Source organism: Apiospora hydei (genome assembly GCF_038363865.1).
Source record: "Apiospora hydei strain CBS 114990 chromosome Unknown utg000009l_segment0_segment0, whole genome shotgun sequence".
Classification (NCBI taxonomy): domain Eukaryota; kingdom Fungi; phylum Ascomycota; class Sordariomycetes; order Amphisphaeriales; family Apiosporaceae; genus Apiospora; species Apiospora hydei.
The window spans coordinates 6,768,234-6,786,827 of NW_027117368.1; the positions used below are offsets into that span (position 1 = coordinate 6,768,234).

Below are 18,594 nucleotides of genomic sequence, written 5' to 3' on the forward strand. Positions count from 1 at the left end.
CTGTGACGACTATACCGCAGTTTTTCTTGGAAGTACGTTCGTTGGCTGGGCCGGATCTACTTTGACGTATTTTTTCGCTTACAAGCAGGGGGGTCATCAGATGCACGCACTTTCGTCTCCGCTTTCTTACAGGCAGGTTTTACGCAGAACCACAGGGCTGAAGCAAGAACGTAGATCATTTCAGCTTCCCAAAAACGACTTGATCTCCATTTATCAAAATACCAAATATATCAATATGAAAACCGAATGTCGCGGCTATTCACCCAGTCGAATACCGGTGGGCCTGATTACTTAAGGAAATACCCTTAGACATGGACCTTGAAACATCAAACGCTCGGTTTCAGCAACTTCGGATGTTTGTTCGAACTGAAGCTCGGCTGGAGCTGAAGTTGCAGGTGACAGCTGCTTTTGGCGCGCAGCTACAGTATGTAGTACGGACGGCTAACAGTGCTATCCCATCCATTATGTCGATCGTCATGTCAAGGGGTGTGTTGCTTATTTGGACTCTGGAGGCCTTGGCAAATGCTGGAAAACAAACAAAACGCGGAATCCTTCCACCGTGAGAGCAATGGTTTTTCTTTTCTTGTGTGACACAGCTCTTCCAGCTGGGAACGTCAGATTGGCATTCCACAACCTGCATTGAGGAAAAGAGAGCTCTCATCTCAGAACAGGAATAAACAGTCATACCACTGCAAAATCTTGCCCGCCGTCGTTCTCGGTGCATGAAGACTGGGAAAATGACAGATCCAAAGCCCGTTTCTTCTGCCGGTTGCCAATGGCGATGCGCACGCTGCCACCTGCATTTGTAGTGTCACCTGAAAGATGCCCATTCGGCAGAATCTCCGAGCGGTTGCAAGTAAAGAGGTATGTAGTAAAAAAATCAATATTGAACAGAAGCGGGCGGCATGCGGGAAACGGTGAAGGGGCCCTTGTTCTGGCTAAAAGCCCCCAGATGGCTGCTAACCACCAGGGATTCCCATGTCGTTCGTGCGAATCCCCCCACCACGCGTCATTACCTAAGTACATGGCCTGTCGGGTTCTGTCCAGGTGATCGATATCAGAAACTGATAGATGGTGTTTGTTCAGACAAGCATATATGTATGGAATTCTGGACATGAGTCTGGTGCTACAGGAGGGCCTATCATCAACAATATCACAGTAGTCACTACGCACCTCAGAAAAGAAGGAATGGTATGTTCGGCAGATACAAAATATACTTCTCTAGATAGAGTCAAAACCAATTGGTGCGTCTCCAAGGTCCCTGATCTGATACCCTCCTACCACCTCGATTACCGGTCTGCCGGCCCCCTGAGCAGCTAGGAGCTGGGTGGAATGGACGTGGTGGCTTTTCTGTGATCAGTGTCTTCCATCCAAGGAGACCAGGATTGCATCCCGAACGATCCTAGAGGCTCCACTCCACCATGATCAGGGGTGGGCCCTACTGCATGTCCAGACCGGAGAGCCTGTCGAGTGACGTCAAGAGATCCTGTCCAAGCAAAAGTAAGCTCCAAGCCTCGCACTCGAATTCTGCGCAGGAGGCCAGGAGGCCAGGAGGCCCAATGGCCGCAGGCAGAACCAGACACCCAAGACAGATCTAAGCCAGCGTGCCAAACACCATCGCCGTGAAAGGGGACTAAGGCCTGTCTAACACAATCATGACGGTACTGTCTTAGGACTCAAGGCCACCGCTAGCCCATGGGTTGGGTGAAGGGCCTCCCGTCGCATCCAGCCTAGTGCAGTCCACACTGCATCTTCGACCGCTGCGATGATTGCCAGTGTCCGTAGTACTTAATTATACACTGCCGCTGACGAGATCATGCTGGAATTCCCCTTGCTTCTTCTTTTTCGGCAAATGACTGCGGAAAAACGCACTTCGTCCGGTGTCACACACATCAGCAAACCTACTTACGCATCCAGAGACACCTGCGCGCACACACATAGACACGCATAAGCGAACCCTACCTGCCTAGCCACGAACTCTACATACCGTTTCTAAGAATCACCAGAGGTGGTGACTGAGCAGGCAACCCACGGCGCATCGCTGATTGGACGTTTCGCGCATTCGGGGAATATCGAATCCCCATCACGGCCTCCACCTGAAAGGAAACCTCGGAGGCGGGACCTTTGTGGGCAATACAACGGGACAAGGGACTTGGGAACTGCAGATCCGGGTCGCTTACAGAGAGCCCAGCCCTTTATTCTTAGAAGATTTACCGGTATTCCAAGGTTGCTTCGCGCAGCCCGTGCCAATTAAAATGCAGGTCCAACAAACCCATGACGACACCTCCACTATACCTGCAGGTGAGACTCTCCCATTGCCATATTTAGCCCTTTTTGCAGGGAGGGCTCTCCATCCTGCCTCCACCCATATTAAAGTATTAAGTATTAACTTCAACCTTCAAGGTCACCACGGCCGACTGGTATATGCGCAACCGCGAGACCTGCCCAGCTACCCCTCGACAGGACTCGCGCCAAACGGTTCTGCTGCCAGCGCTGCTGCTTCTTTAGGTTGGCAGAGTAAGAAGTCACCTGAGATCTGGACCCCGGATAGGTCGGCCTCGGCTTCCGCTGCTGCCGTGCTTGCCAAAGACCACCAGATGGCTACTGCCTGGGCCCCCAAACCTAGCGACCACGGTGCGCAGGCGGCCCTGCTTGCCCATAAGGCTGCTACCCGAAGCGCAGAGAGCGGGAAACCTTCTGCGACCGACCACGGCCACACAGCAGCCACATCAGCCTTCAACGCCGACCGATCCTCTCGACGAAATCCCCACGCCTCCGTGCCCATCGACCGACAGCGCTCACTTGTTGCTGCCAAAGGCGCCATGGCTACCCCGACCACCACCAGACGCTCGCGCGCCAACACCTTACCTTCTGCCGCCAAGAAGCAGGAGGCCTACCCGGACGAGTCCAACGCCGCCGCCAATGCGCTGAAGGCCGCAACAGCTGCGCACAAGCCGAAAGCATCCGCGTCCCCGAAAGAGACTGCTGGCGCGACGCCGTTTGTGCACATGAACCGCCAGATGTTTACGTCGAAACCACCGGTCCAGCCCGTGGTAGACGAGCAACGGCGGGAGGATGTGTTACACGCCTCCGCCCTCGCTATGGCCAAGAAGATGTTCGACCAGCAACAAAAGGTCATCGACCAGACCAAGAAGACACAAAGCCAAAGAGACGCAGCCCCGCACTCGCGGCGGCGCAGGTCCAGCAGCCTCAGCGACGACGATCAAGCGCCCCCTATGCAGTTCAACAGCCTACAGGATGCCGCCTACAAGGCTGCACAGGCGAGGCTGGCCAAGCTGGAGATCGACATGTCAAGTCGAAACTACAAGGACTATTATGGGCAAGGCCAGTCGCCACGGAAAACCAACATGAGAGGAAAGCTTACTAGGAGGCGATCCTCCAGCGAGGGTGACATCCGCAATGATCGCGAGCGGTCCGAGCAGATTCGTCGCCAGATGTCTATCTTCAACAGCAAAGTGTCTCAGGTGGACCAGCAGAAGCGGCAGCATGATCGCGACGCTCTCATGGCGGCCGCACAGAGGAACGTCTCGGCGCGCCTAAAGGGTATGGATGAAAAGATTGCCAAGGAGACGGGCATGATACCGCCCTCGACCAAGACTTCATGGGATTCCAAGGCCTATGCTGCGGCCCAGCTGCGCAGCGACGACCGACTCAGCAAGCACGGCAAGATCGACCTTGGTGCTGGTAAGTACATGGAGCAGGAGGACATCGATGCGATCGCCGCGAGCAGGGTACAGCCGGTCATCGACGAGATCAACGAACGGGCGGAGCAAGAGCATGCCAGGTTGGCAGAACAGAAGCTGGAAGAGGAGCGTCAGAAGGAAGAGAAAGAGATCGAGAGGCAAAGGGAACAGGAAGTCAATGACATCAACAAAAAGTTGAAAGGTACGTGAAATCTTTCGGTGTTTAGGAGATGCCCGTCGGTTTGGCTAACACTCGAGTAGAGCAAGAAAAGCAAGAAGCCAAAGAGCGGAGGCAGGAGGAGAAAGCGGAGGCCAAGGCCAAGAAGGAAGAAGAGAAGGCTGCTAGAGCCGAGCAGAAGCGTCTTGCCAAGGAAGAAAAGCGCAAGTCTGCGGCCGTCGCAGTGGCAGCTCCCACCGAAGTGGCGGCGCCGCGCGAGGAGGAAATCGCGCCGATCGAGCGGGTCGAACTGAACGATGCTGGTCAACCGGTCAGGGTTCCCGCACCTGCACCTGCCACCATCACCACCCCTGAGCCCCCCACGGAGGGCGCCGCCACCACACGTGCGGAGCATGACCTTGACATGCCGGATGCGTCCGCCATCCGGAAGCACAGAACCAAGTCGAGCGGATCCTCTGGGGACAAATCTCCCACGATCCGGGTGAGGTCTTGGTTCAAATCGCACTTCCACCGGGGATCCAAGTCGGACGTTGAGCAGCAGGATAACAACACAACTACTAAGCCAAAGGAAAAAGGCAAGAGACAATTCATCGGCGGTGCGGCATTGACGGGTTTTGGCTCGTCGTCGCAGAACGGGAGCACGGCCAGTGTTAACAATGCTCGTAGTAGCAACAGCGTCCACGCTGTAGCGATGGCCGGGAGACAGTCATCACAGCAGCAGCAGGACGTCTTTTCATCCTCCTCGCCGGGCCATTCGCTGGCGCCATCCGTGAGCCTTGCCAACCAGGAAGCTGTCTCGCCCATGAGCAGCTCCAGCGAAGACGAGTACTTCCATGACGTGGCACCGGTGATCAGTCATTCCTCCGCCAACGGGGCGGGGGGGTTGAGCCCGCCGCGTCCGATGGGGGATCCGGCGTCGAGGAAGAGTCATAGTCCCAACCGGGACTCGAGGTTCCTGGAGATTATATGATTTGGTGGAGTCTCAGACACTGATTATTTCTCTCTCTTCTTCACTACGGAGTCTTCTTACCTCTTCTCCTAATTTGAATTAATCCACACTACTTTCTTAAGGAAAACGATGGTGCAGTGGGTGGCTTAGGTGTAAGATTGGTACAAGTTTGGGCAGGGAAATGGGTTATGAAATCGGATATTTCTATGTATGTATATTACATCTTGGCGGTTGCTTTACGGTTCGTTTCATAAGTGTTGGTGGGGGGGGACGGAACTTCGCTGGCTAGACCCCTTTCTGTATGCAGGTCGCGTCGTGGACGTATTGAACGAACAAGGATTTAAGTAAACGAGAGGTGGGCACCCGGCAACAGTGTTTGGTGTCATTTTCGTGATCGCCAGTGTTACTATAGGTTATTAATAATGATGCGGAGAGCGTTTTGCAACACGAATCATGTACAGGAGTTGCGAATACTCTTGTCCCGACCACGGGGCATTTTCACTGTGCTGTAGGATCAAACTATATCGTATACATGGCAAAGACAGATTAGAATAGGTGGTGATTAAATGATTAATTATTGAAATCTCAGTCGTTCTATCAGATCTGTAATCTCGCTCTATGCTGTTGATGCAAACCCATGCTGATCCGGAACGCCATGCCGAATGTTGTCATGATCAATACAGCCCATATACAAAATTGGTATCTCGTCCCGCAGTCGCTTATCGTATTCGTGTTCGTCGTATGCTTTTCCTTCATGTCCTGTGGCTCTTCTCATTCTATAGGTATATCGGATGTTGTATAATAGGAAGTTTTAATGTTGTTGTGTTTAGTCTTGCCGATCGGATCGGGTCGGAGCCAAGATTTTCTAGAAGTTGGCGCCGGGCCCCACGCGACCCGTATGCAGCGGCCGCTGGCTGTCCTCGGTATAGCGCGAACCGACGCCGCCGCCGCCGCTGCCGCTGGCGGGGTGGTCGAGGTTGCTCTGCTCGGCCTCGGCCATCTCGGCGGAGCTGGCGTTCATGCCGGTGGTCTTGAAGCCGCGGCCGTTGGCGGTGTAGCGGGCGGGCCAGAGGTCGACGAAGAAGGAGAAGACGTAGAAGGAGAAGACGAAGGAGACGACCCACTCGATGATGGCGGCGTCGTCGTAGCGCTTCAGGAAGTTGGTCGCGGCGAAGGCGACGGCGAGCAGGAACTCGACGATGATGAAGGTGAGCTTGATCCAGAAGGAGATGCGCAGGACGCGGTGCTCGCGGTACTTGATGCCGAGGCGCTGGTACTCCCAGCAGATGAAGACGGCGGAGAGCAGGTAGCCGGCGATGAAGAGCAGCAGGAAGATGTCGTGCAGGGTGTGGTAGTGGGCCGTGTCGAAGCCGGAGAGGCAGGTGAGGCCGATGGTGCCGACGAAGGCGAAGACGATGGTCAGGCCCGACAGCACCTTCTCGGTGCGGCTCACGTTGGGGACGAGGCGGCCGCGGTGGCGGAGCCAACGGTCGGCGCCGAAGGAGAGGTCCAGGAAGATGGTCGTGATGATGCAGCCCGTCACGAAGAGGGGCTTGAGCTCCGACGCGCCGACGTCCGAGATGTAGGCGATGGTCTGGTCGCCCTGCATCGAGGGGTACTTGACGCGGTGCGTGTCGACGATCCAGTAGATGAGCAGGCCCAACAGGGTCGCCAGCCACATGACTCCGGATATCAAGGGCAATACCTGGGAGGCATCATTATGTTAGCCAGGGTTCTCTGTAATTGTCTTGCGCCGTTTCGGGGCATCAAGAGTGAATGTAATGATGGACCTACCCAGTAGGGGAAATGTGCACGATATGTCGCCATGATTGCTTTGTTGTTTGTTTGTTGTTACAGGGGAAATTGAAAAAAGCTGAGCGAGTGACTGTCTGTCTGTTTGCCAAGCGCAAACAGCAGTATCAAGGCGATAATATACAGCGGAGTGTATCCAGCATAGGATCTCAGGAAGGATCTCGGTTTTTCCTTTGCATGTATGTATTGGCAAATTGTAAAAAATGAGAAAAGAGCGCGCAGCCTTCTTTTGCTGATTAAAACGGATAGGGTTGTCCAGATATTATGACCTCACCTGCTCCCCCGGTCTGACAGGTTGACAGGGCCTGCGAAACTGGTTTCGTCATACGGGGGAGATTGCCATGATTACATAGGTAGCGCTGGGCTGGCGCGTAGTAGTAGGTCGTAGTTGGGCGGGTTCTTGGGCGGGCGGCAGTTCTTTCTGAAGGACCCGAACAGCAGCTAATCTCAGCGGCTTCTTCGGGACTTCGTGCGTGTGGTACTACCATCCATCTTTCTAAGCACTAAGCAGAAGGACTTTCTCTCTTTTTTTTCTTCCTACTGATTACATACGCTCTGCGTCTTGTCCTACCGGGCTGAGCGAAACTACTCAGCCCGTCAGCGTAGAAATGACGTCAGGTTTCAAGATGGATGGAAAAATTGGGATTTCTTCCCAGCCTAACTCGCCAATGGAGCGCCATCTGCAGATCCTGCGGGAACTGTGGTACGTGTTTGGCCTAGTGCAGGGGACTTCGGGGCTATTGAGCTGCAACTCCGAATGCTTAGCCTGCTGGAGTGTTGGCATTTCACTCGGGGTCCTGGCTCGGGGTTAAATGCCAGAATGAATCCCATGGGTGCGAGGATTTAAGAAAGCTCGAGGGAATCAGGTCAAGTAAAGGCAAAGTTCTTCTGTCAGGGATTCGAAAAGCTGCACTCTACCAACACGTACCGCTATTCCACGATGCAAGCAAAACGTGCTTGGATTCGCCAAAATATATTCGACGTGCCTAATCTCCCGTCGCTAGTTGGGAGCCAGCCACCCAGGTGCTGCTAGACGCGATCGGCTGGGATACTCAGTGCTTGAAACGACAGTGGTACAAAGGGATTAGGCAGGGGAACAGCGATTCATGTGTATGTGGAGCAGGGCGGTGTCCTTGACTTGCAAGTTGCGGCAGCCAGCCTCAGGTTCCTTGGCAGCACCAAAACCATCGTCTTTGCTATAATAAGTATACGGACAGCAGTGGAATTGAAAATGCAATACTAAACGTTAAAGGTGTTTCCAATATCGAATAACTAAATAGGAGAGTGTTGCTCGTCAAAATTGAATGGTTTCGACCTTTTGAGACCGCAAACGTAATACCCACCTGGATTTGGTGGTTTGGAGAGGCATGTGCTATCCCTACCTACCTACCTAGCCTGTCCAGCCACAAGGCTGAAAATATGTAGCTGGGTAAGGGTCCTTCTGAACAACAACCTCTCACCATCTCCTGCCTCCACACCAAGATGGCAGTCTCCCCTCTGGTTGATGGGTTGCCGAACCCGGCTGCGAGAGCAGTATCTTCGCCATTGAAGAATGCTGCTTCGGCGCAGGCTTCGTCGAATGGAACGCCTGTGCCCGCCGTGGCCCCAAACGCCACCGCTGCTGTGCAATCGGCCGCCTTGGATCTATCGGAGCAGATGAACGAGGATGAGAAGCGCAAGTACATCAAAGGTATGGAAAGATTAGAGCTTCATTTTCGTCGATCGGAATTTCAGTTTCTAACGGTCAATTTTACTAGGGAAGAAGCTTGGTGAGGGTACCTACGCCAACGTCTACCTGGGCCAAGTGCGCAACGACCCCTCGCAGCTCGTCGCCATGAAGAAGATCAAGATCAACAAGGAATACACCGAAGGGATGTCGCCCGATGCCGTCCGCGAAATCAAGCACCTGCAAGAGCTCGACCATCCGAACATCATCAAGCTACACACCGTTTTCTCTTCCAAAGACCAGAACCTGAACCTGGTCCTCGAGTTCCTACCGCTTGGCGACCTGGAAATTCTCATTAAAGACACTGCGAATGTGCATTACGGTGTGGCCGACACCAAGGCCTGGATGGGCATGTTGACCCGCGCCGTCTGGTTCTGCCACGAGAACTTTGTGCTACACCGCGATATCAAGCCCAACAACTTGCTGATCGCGGCCGACGGGGAGGTCAAGTTGGCCGATTTCGGTCTGGCCAGAAGCTTCAGCGACCCTTACCGGCCCATGACCTCCAACGTCATTACACGCTGGTACCGCCCGCCCGAGCTGCTGTTCGGCGCCCGACACTACTCGGCGGCCGTCGATGTCTGGTCTGTAGGGCTTGTGTTCGCCGAGCTTGTCATGCGCGCCCCGTACCTCGCCGGCAATACCGAGCTCGAGCAGATCGAACTGATCTGCAAGGGCGTCGGCACCCCGACCGAGGAGAACTGGCCCGGCGTGACCAAGCTGCCCGAGTACACCATCAGCAACCAGATCACGCCCGTCTTGGGTAAGGACCATTACAACGCGCTGTTCGGGACCGTCGGCAATGAGGGCGTCGATCTGCTCATGAAGACGTTGATCCTGGACCCTCGGAAGAGAATCACGGCCCGTGATATGTTGAAGCACCCCTGGTGGCACAAGGACCCGAAGCCTACGCGCAAGAAGGAGTTGCCCAGGAAGTCGGGAGGCGAAGGGGAGGAGAAAGTAGGGGCCGATCTCAAGCGTCGGCCGGGTGTCGTAGACGAAGATAGAACCAACAAGGTGGCTCGGAAGCTGGACTTTGGTGGTCCACTATAGACTTGCATAAGGAGGATAACATCATGGTACAGGCGTTAGAAAAGGTCAAGTTGCATGGCGTCTAGGGTTCTGCCATTTATTGAATACAATGCTTAATACAGTATATGCACAATGCCGTAATTTACATGCTTGCGACTCTCCCCTAGAAGGCTGCTTAGCGGTTGCCGCAATAGGGATAAATCCGAGCTGGTTTCTATATCTTCTTGTTTTTTATGGGATTTCTCCTCGTTCCCGCTGCTCCTTACGCTCTTGGATGCGCTTCTTGTACTTGACCTCGGTACGTCTTCTCTCACCACCATCGATCTTGCGGCCACGCTTGTCCTCCCACATGCCCTCCTTGACGACCACCCTGGCGCCCTCGCCGTTTTTGAGCTGCATCGCGTAGGGGCCGACAATAGTACGGGCGCCCTCAACCTTGTAGCCGACGACGCGCGAGAGGTCCTCGAGGGACGTGTCCTTGACGCTCTGGCCGGCGGGCACGTTGACGACGTAGCGCTTGGGGTTGGTGGGGTCGGCGTCGTGCTCGAGCACCCGGAGATCCGCGGCGCCCTCGGAGACGTGCTTGAGGTCACCGCCGATGCCGAACTGGCCTCGTCGGAAGCGCTGCCGCCACTGCAGCAAGTACCGCCGCGTGCGGGGCGGCTCGATGCCGAGCTCGCGCAGCTGCTCCGACGTGAGCGAGAAGAGGGCCTCCCACGTCGGGAACTTGGAGGCGTGGCCGCCCAGCCCGCGGCCGATCAGCGTCAGGAAGGTCTGCACGTCCGGGCAGAAGGGCGTCGGGGCCGGGATCTCGGGCGGCGGCGCGGCTCCGGTGTCGCTCTTTTGGGTGGAGGAGGTGGAGGAGGGCCGCGAGCCGAATTGGCTTAATATCGTCGCTGCCACCGCCGGGCGGGGGAAGAATGTGCTAGGGGTGGGAGTCGCGGTGTTGAGGAGCGGGCGCAGCTGCTGCGGGCGCAGGATGGGCTTAGACGGGGAAGTTAGCAAGAGGGTGGGCAAACAACGATAGCATCGAGGGGAGCTGGATCTACACTTACTTTGAAAGCCCCCATGATGGCGGTATGGTTTGTGCAAGCCGTATATGTTCTCTTCAGTTCGCCATAGACTAGCTGAGATCAAGAAAAGGGGACTGAATTGGTCTTGTCGTCGTGCGCTACAGCCCACTGAACCCAATCTAGCCTCTGAATCTCGCGATCCTCAAAAAGTTCAATTGACGGCCAATTCAATTGCTACATGGAAAAATCCAAGTTCCGGGTCGAGCTAGCTTAGGGAGTACATCTAGAAGAGTTGGGCGTGGTTGTAATGCCCCGAGCGGCCCACCGATCAACATTGAACGATTCAACTACTGAGGTCCAGTTCAATGATGTACCGACGCACCTAGCGTCAAATGTCTCGAATAACAACGAGATACACCTGCCTCGTGTGTGATGCAGACATTACAATGATAAAAAACGCCTATGGAACAATATATCCATACCATAGATTTCTATTTCTCACCGACTGTCTCCAAATTGACGGACCTTAAGGTTACCTCGCCCTGAGCTTGGGGTATCAATAGACTGAGGTACCTGCAGCAGTGGACTTGGGGAAAGGGTGGTGTTGATATAGCGGGGCAGCTTTAACTCCGGCGCCGCCACATCCCACCCAATCGTCCAGTAAGTCGCATACAAGGTCCCTGTTTGACACCACCTGCATAAAGCACCCACGGTACATGTGGTTTATATCTAGCGCACTGGCAGCTGTACATCTGCTGCGCCTGCTGCCTAGATCACTTCGATTCATCTTTCTTTTCACATTCCAATCCTCATCTGCATCTCATCTTCCATCATCAACCTATATCCTCATGGACCCCCACTAACAGCCAGGTCAACCTGTCTGTTCCTCCATGATGGGCCGCCCAAGAGTTCAAGCCCGCTCGGCCGGTGCGAAGGCCACCACTGTAGTGGATTATGCGCAGCTCAATGAACCATTCCCGGTTGCATTGTTGGATCTCCTGTCGTCTCTTCCAACCTCGACCACAGATGCTGCAGACGGCGATTCCTTGGACTTACAGGCGGAAGAAATCCCCGAGAGACCGCGCAAAAGGGCCCGCCACAGCCCGCCGATTCTGCCAGATGCAGTCGTAGTTGCTGAGGAGACGTTTCGTCTTAGTAGGCCCAGCCGACCGCAGCACTTGAAAGCGCAGCCACGCCTCGCCTTTTCACGGCCTGGGGCCAGCCATCATGTGAAGCTGCATTGCTTGTTTGCAAAAGACGATGCCGGCGACGCTATTCCCAAGGAACTCACCATATCTGGCCAAGAAGGGGCCCGGAGACGGATCAAGTCGACGCTTACTCTTCCTCCCGACGTAAGTCAAGCAGTAGCTACGATCTTGAAGGTTGTCAGTTCCAGCCGGAATGAAGAAGATGCCGAAGGTGGACTTCTGGTCGACTTCGACGTAGAGTTTCGACGGGGACACACTTCGGGTTTAGATACGATTTCTTTGCGGCTGAGATTGAAATGGAATCCCACCTCGAACTTCTACGCCGGCCTCCGGAATTCCGCGCAGCGAACATTGTCCAGGGAGGTGCAGACTCAATTCTTTCCTCCTGATCTTCTGGGTGACTCCAATGCTGGCTCCCTTTCGGCCCAAGCATTCTATGATGCTGCATGCATTCCCAGCAAGGACTACACCGACCTGCTGTCGACTGATGTACTTGGACTGGAGGCCAAGCTGTACCCTTTCCAGCGCAGAGCACTGCAGTGGCTGCTCCACAGAGAGGGCGTTGTATGGAATGGGACGTACCTGGAACCAAGTCAGGACCACGCGACATCAGATCTTCCTCTATCATTCGACAAGTTGACGGATAGTACTGGACGGAGTTACTTCTCCAGCACACTTTATCAAGTGGTTACGCGTGACATTGCTCCATTTCGACAATTAGAAACAGCTCCGAAAGGAGGTATTCTCAGTGAAGAGATGGGTCTGGGGAAAACTGTCGAGACTATCGCCCTGATCCTAATGCACCGTCGGCCAGCTTGTCCTCCCAAAATCGTCGACCCCTACAGTGGTCAGCAAGTTCGACCTACCGGCGCAACTCTCATTGTGACTCCGGCTACCTTGAAGAACCAGTGGTTGTCCGAGGTAAACAAACATGCACCAGGCCTCCGCGTCATGTTCTATGATGGGATTAAGCGATACAAGGGAAAGGGCGAGGAACTCCTAAAGGAGTTAGCCGAGCACGATGTAGTGATCACAACCTACAATGTTTTGCAAGCAGAGATCCACTTCGCTGAGGAGCCTCCGAAACGATCGATGCGACATGCGAGAACATATCCCCGTCCGAAGTCGCCTTTGGTGCAGCTCTCCTGGTGGCGGGTATGTCTTGACGAAGCCCAGCAAATCGAGAGCGGCGTGAGTGCCGCTGCCAAAGTTGCTCGGGTCATCCCACGGATCAATGCATGGGGTGTCACTGGCACACCGGTCAAGGATAACGTGAAGGATCTATGGGGTTTACTTCTTTTCCTCCGATACGAACCATTTGCATCGTACCCGTGGGCATGGGAGGGACTGACTACAACACATCAACACTTATTCGCGCCTCTCTTTAACCGTATAGCACTTCGCCACACTAAACGAGCCGTCCGAGACGAACTTGTTCTGCCTCACCAGAAGCGCTATGTATTGACGATACCGTTCACTGCCGTCGAGGAGCAACACTATCGATCAGAGTTCCAGGCATGGGCTCGAAATTGTGGCCTAGATCTCGAGGGTGCTCCTATCAAGGAGGACTGGGATCCTGAAGACCCGGCAACCCTGGCGTTGCTTAGAAGCGCACTAGCTTCATTACGACAAACTGTCCTGCACCCTGAACTAGGCCCAGGACGGATTCGAGGTACAGCTCAAAGGGACAAACCCCTTCGGACTATCGAGGAGGTATTGGATGCAATGATCGAGCAATCGGAGCAGTCCATTCGGACGGACCAGAGGCAGTTAATGAGCTCCAAGCTGAGACGCGGCCAACTGCTTGAAAACTCGCCAAGAGTCAAGGAGGCCCTTTCGATCTGGGAGGAGGTTCTTGGAGAGATCCGGGTGATTGTTGCTGAATGTCGCGAGCAATTCGAGGCTGAGCTGGAGAGCGCTAAAGCAGCCGGTTTTGATGGCGCGGACGAAGATGAGAGTGGTTCCGAGGAATTCGAAGGAGAAAAGGTCCCGCCGCGACTTGGACAGGCACGCCGACGGCTTCAGCTGGCTCTTGGACTTGAGCACAAAGCAGCTTTCTTCATTGCCAACGCAAACTACCAGATCAAGACCAATGAGGAGTTAACTGAGCCTGAGTCGGATGACTTCAAAGAATACGAGAAACTTGAGGTGCAGTACTACGAAACCGCCAAGGAGATCAGAAAGGAGATGCTACAAGAAGCACACGACAAAGCTGCAAAGCACATGACCAAGCTCTCCGAGGATGCCGCCACTCAGAGCTTCGTCGAAATGCCTGAGTTTCAGTTCATTGTACACAAGGGTCTTGAGAGCAGACGAGTACTAGAAAACTTGGAAGAACTAGGCGGCGTGTTAGACGAACAGGCTAACTTGATCGACGAGTGGCGTGAGCAGGTCATTCAAATCCTTGTCAGGCCTCTTGTGGACGAAGATGGCGAGGCTGAGATCACGGGTGAAGAATACGAGGATTCTACTAAGATCCAGGATGACTTGATGGTTTACACCCACGTTCTGCGAGCCGTAATTGCAGATCGCCAAGATATCCTTACTGGGCTGGTCAACGAGCGCGTGAAACATGAGACGACAGTCGCAGAGCGGTTAGCGAAAGATGGAGAGGGTCCTAACCCCGAGATGCTGCTGGAACTGCTCAAGTCGCGCATGGATATCAAACCCCCCACCCCGGAATGGGTTCTTTCAGAGCTGTCGTGACCAACTTGCGAGAGCTAGCAACCAAGTTACGACACGATGTAACGAACGGAAGCCAACGTGCCCAAGTCGAACTAGAAATAGTTCAAGAGCAACTGAAGCTTGCCCAAGATCAGATTGGCGCGCAAACCAAGGGTGCAAATGGACTTGAGAAGGAATTGGATCGGTTCACCGATGCCATGAATGCGCGGGTGGAATACTACAAGCAACTACAGCAAATCTCTGATACTGTGGCTCCTTGGGAGCGCGGAGAAAACGAGGATGACGATGCTCTGTTCAATGGCTTACTCCGTGAAGAGGCTGCCATAAAACACAAAATCGTCGATGCCCAGTCCAAACACCGTTACTGTAAGCTCTGGCCTACCCCATCTGGCCCAACACGACGGACTACACATACTGACTATTGCTTTAGTGCTGCACTTGAAGGAGGCGGGACAAAGGTCACAGGGGCCCAGATTCTGTGTCATATGTCAATCCACTTTCACGCTCGGTGTACTCACAGTTTGCGGCCATGAATTCTGCAAGGAGTGCATGATGTTGTGGTACAGAGCTCATCATAACTGCCCGGTTTGCAAGAAAGTACTCAATGCATCCATGCTTCACGACATCTCTCTACGCCCAGAGTCCAAACTCAAGATACACTCCGAGCAGCATCCGTCTGCTCCCGATGGCAACTCTCCCCACAAAACCAGAAAGCCGGGTATCTACTCGAGGTTCAGTGAGGAAAAGTTGCAGGAAATTCGACAGGTAGATCTTAGTGGGCCGTCATTTGCTACAAAGATCGACACACTCATCCGCCACCTGATGTGGTTGCGACAGGAAGACCCAGGAGCCAAGTCGATCATCTTCTCCCAGTTCAAGGGGTTCCTTGAGGTACTTGGTCGCGCATTTGACTACCATCGCATCGGATATTCTTCATTTGACACCAAAGATGGCATTACTCGCTTCAAGGAGGATCCAGGTATAGAGTGCTTTTTCATGGATGCCCGAGCGCATGCGAGTGGCTTGAATCTTGTCAATGCCAGCCATGTATTCCTCTGCGAGCCTCTGCTCAACACGGCCTTGGAGCTCCAGGCCATTGCTCGAGTGGATCGGATTGGCCAGGAACACGAGACGACTGTGTGGCTTTATCTTGTGGAAGGCACGGTGGAGGAGTCCATCTACAACCTCTCTGTACAGCGGCGTATGGAGCACATAGGCCAGGCCCAAACCGACCGTAAGGGCAAGTCTAAGGAGGCGACACCAGACGTGTCAGATCTGAACCTTGAGGCGGCAAACTCCATGGAGCTCCAGCAGGCGGCCCTGTCCAAGTTGATGAGCAAAGACAAGCAGCTGGGCGAAGTTGTGGACCAGAACGATTTGTGGGAGTGCTTGTTCGGACATGTTGCGCAGAAGGCGGCCGAGGCGACTTCGGCAGCCCAGGACGAGCGGTTTGAGAACCCGGCCATCATGAGATTCCTTGCCGGAGAGGCTGCACAAGCCCGCGACAGGGTTTCCTGAGTTGGTGTTACTGCGAGTTGATTCACGACAGATGTACGATTCTAAATGTATACAACGACACTAGTGCATTTCGGCCTTAACACCTTACCACAACCGAGGGCAAATTGTACAAGCTTATTTCTTTATCGCCGGGTTTTCTGGGTTGTACATGTGTGGAGGAATGGCACATAATAGATGATCGGTCGTCTTTACTTGGCGTTATTGAGCAGCAGCAACGGTTGCTGCTGGGGATACTAGATGATGGAGAGCACCTGACGGTTGCATGCAGTGTCGACCATCTCAAAGAAGTCGATCAATACAGATTAAATGTGTTGACCAAAAAAGTCCGTCCAATACCGATGTGCAACAGGGTTCTTATCAAAAAGTATGCGCGTAATATGATACGTAAAACCCTACATATGCAAAGCCTGCAGCCGGGCGCAATGCAGGCTGCGAGTCCTATCCTTTGATCACGCCGTATGCCGGCATATCTTCCTGTTGATAGGCGGACTCGGCACACCGACTTTACAATGATTCCGGAGGGTTCTATTATAATAAATAAACATCTTATTAGGTATCTTTGATGTTGCGAACATACCGAGCACCGAGAACCGACCGTTTTTGGTTTCGGTAGTCATGTCAAGGAAAAGCAGGTAAATTGAGCTGCAGAATGCGAAAGCAAAAAGGACTGCTAACACTCAGTTTCCGTACTTAGAGTGACTTGAACCGGCTCGGCTCGGCTCGGTGTTGGTACGTTGATGGCTTCGCATGAGTCTTTTCAGGTTCAGGGGGGCAAGTAAGAAGTTTGGTAGACGACGACTATTTGTGCATTCGCTTCCCCCTTAGCCATTCATACGTGGAAACGACTTTAACGTTTCATTTTTCGATTTTTTCCCCGTCGAGAGCGAAGTGAGTGTTCACTGCACGTGGGAAAAAGAAACGATCTCAGTGTTTTTACTCGGTGGATAATTTCATAATTCTTCATCACCTGGATCCCAGCAATTTGGAGATTGTATCGGCGGCACCCATCGGCAAGAACCGTTCCCGAGACTGCGACCCGGACAAGTGCACAAAGTGTAGGGTATGCACAGTATGTAATGTCGTAGCAGTATGCAAGCAGGCAGGCCATAATGCATCCATTTCATCATACATCTCATGGCTATTGTTGTATTTTGATTGAAGTCGAGAAATGTTTCTTGTCGATCCTTCTGGAGGGTTTCCTTTCACTCATAGCACATATCGTATACGTATCACATACCAGTCTGTCGATCCTTCATGGTATTTCCTGGGGCAATCTGTTCTACTTCGCTTCGGGTAAAAAGGCCAAGCAACGGGTACGCTTGTTGAAAGTTTCGATGCCAAGAAGGGCTCTTTTTTTGTGGTTTGGCTTGTGTGGTTTGCAGAGTTTCGGTCCGTGCCTGGAGTTTAGATCATAAGTCCGAGCAAGGATGGGTCGCTCAGTCCAAATATTTTTCTTTCTTTCCGAAAGCGATCAAAATGCGATGCGAGTAATATTTTCCCCAGCTGCATGCCGCGCGTTCGGGCAGTTATCAACATGTGTGGTTCCTGTTTTTATATCTACATGCCCATATCACAGACACACCGGCGGAGGAATGGCCGGATCGAATCACGTAGAAAACGGGTTGACAAATCCCATCCCCCGAACATTCGGCCCGCCAAACAGCTTGAGGCTGATTATGCTTTTTGAGGCTGTCCGGTCGGTCGGGGCATCTTTGTTAGGAGTTCCGAGTCTTGCTGTCGATCCACGCACGCCACCAGTCTGGCTGCGGGTTCCCGGGCTTATAAACCGCGGTGGATTCCTGGAATATAGTCCACATAGTTGTTGACCGACTTTTTTCTAGTCTATGGCTTAGCAATCAAGGAGTTGCATGTTAGGAATAGGAGTCAGGCAGGCAGTCGAAAGCCTCGTCAGAGCAAACCAGAAGTTGTCGGTGTTGACTAAATCCCATATTGCCCGAACCCCGTGAGTGAGGAACGGTCGTCCCATCTCATTAGACGGAATAAGCAAACAGTCACAAAGTCTTGGTAAGCAAAGGGCTACCTGCACATGGGTAGCTACGGCTTGGCTACTGTAGCTCGGAACCTAGCTTATTTGATGTTGTAATCCATCACTTCATTGTTGCGATAGGTAGCACACAATTCGACGTCACCATCGGAAGTATTTGTCTGTCTTTGCTTTTTTTCCCTACAGCAGGAACGTGTGCCGGAAAGTAACATGAGGATGTCTACAGATCGTAAGCAAGGACCAACGGTTTCGCAGTGGGTACTCCCTGCCTTTTCTGGTATTAGTACGGAATGGAATAAAAGAAAAGAAGCAAAGAAAAAAAGACCCATCAATGGGCTTCTTCTTCGGCTTCGTCCCCAGCTGATCAATCCGCCTTAGCTGCCACTACTGTACAGGCATCCATCCGTCGGGGCTCCGTGTCCGTCTGTATCCTTCGTTTCAACCACCTAGCTTCGTCGTAATAGTCATCCGTGGCAAGGACCCAAGGACCCTGGCTCGCTACGCCCGTTCTGCGACCTACTGACTTGCCAGATCGGGTGCTGGCGCCCACTTCGACGCCTCCCATTCGTTCCATAGCGAATATGCAATATACGGCCCAGGATGACTATGTGGAGAGTGCGGGGCCCGAGAGTCGAGGCATCATCATGGTATGGAGATGGGCAGGTCAGTACGTGTACCTCTCGCAGGTGGTATTTCTTGTCATTACACATCGTCTTATCTGGGAAGCTGCCGCCCGATTCCCATTACTTGAAGTGGCTCCCGTC

At 53.4% G+C, this 18,594-nt stretch overlaps 5 protein-coding genes across 5 annotated transcripts; 3 read left to right on the forward strand and 2 right to left on the reverse strand.

The window, feature by feature from the left end:
- Positions 1-2,255: 2,255 nt before the first annotated feature.
- Positions 2,256-4,852, forward strand: PG997_013936 (uncharacterized protein; the record flags this gene model as incomplete). The annotated part of the gene is made up of 3 exons (XM_066818250.1): positions 2,256-2,301; positions 2,404-3,906; positions 3,966-4,852. The coding sequence occupies 3 exons, from the start codon at positions 2,256-2,258 to the stop codon at positions 4,850-4,852; spliced, it is 2,436 nt and encodes an 811-aa protein (XP_066663942.1).
- Positions 4,853-5,696: 844 nt separating this feature from the next.
- On the reverse strand, positions 5,697-6,658 carry PG997_013937 (frag1 dram sfk1 family protein; the record flags this gene model as incomplete). The annotated part of the gene is made up of 2 exons (XM_066818251.1): positions 5,697-6,536; positions 6,626-6,658. The coding sequence occupies 2 exons, from the start codon at positions 6,656-6,658 to the stop codon at positions 5,697-5,699; spliced, it is 873 nt and encodes a 290-aa protein (XP_066663943.1).
- Positions 6,659-8,125: 1,467 nt separating this feature from the next.
- Positions 8,126-9,422, forward strand: PG997_013938 (CMGC/CDK/CDK7 protein kinase; the record flags this gene model as incomplete). Its single annotated transcript, XM_066818252.1, has 2 exons — positions 8,126-8,333; positions 8,401-9,422. 2 exons carry the CDS (start codon positions 8,126-8,128, stop codon positions 9,420-9,422), a joined length of 1,230 nt encoding a protein of 409 aa, XP_066663944.1.
- A 210-nt stretch (positions 9,423-9,632) lies between these two features.
- On the reverse strand, positions 9,633-10,471 carry PG997_013939 (mitochondrial 37S ribosomal protein mS41; the record flags this gene model as incomplete). The annotated part of the gene is made up of 2 exons (XM_066818253.1): positions 9,633-10,385; positions 10,457-10,471. The coding sequence occupies 2 exons, from the start codon at positions 10,469-10,471 to the stop codon at positions 9,633-9,635; spliced, it is 768 nt and encodes a 255-aa protein (XP_066663945.1).
- Positions 10,472-11,307: 836 nt separating this feature from the next.
- On the forward strand, positions 11,308-15,825 carry PG997_013940 (rad8 and Rdh54p; the record flags this gene model as incomplete). The annotated part of the gene is made up of 3 exons (XM_066818254.1): positions 11,308-14,307; positions 14,355-14,673; positions 14,738-15,825. The coding sequence occupies 3 exons, from the start codon at positions 11,308-11,310 to the stop codon at positions 15,823-15,825; spliced, it is 4,407 nt and encodes a 1,468-aa protein (XP_066663946.1).
- Positions 15,826-18,594: the final 2,769 nt, after the last annotated feature.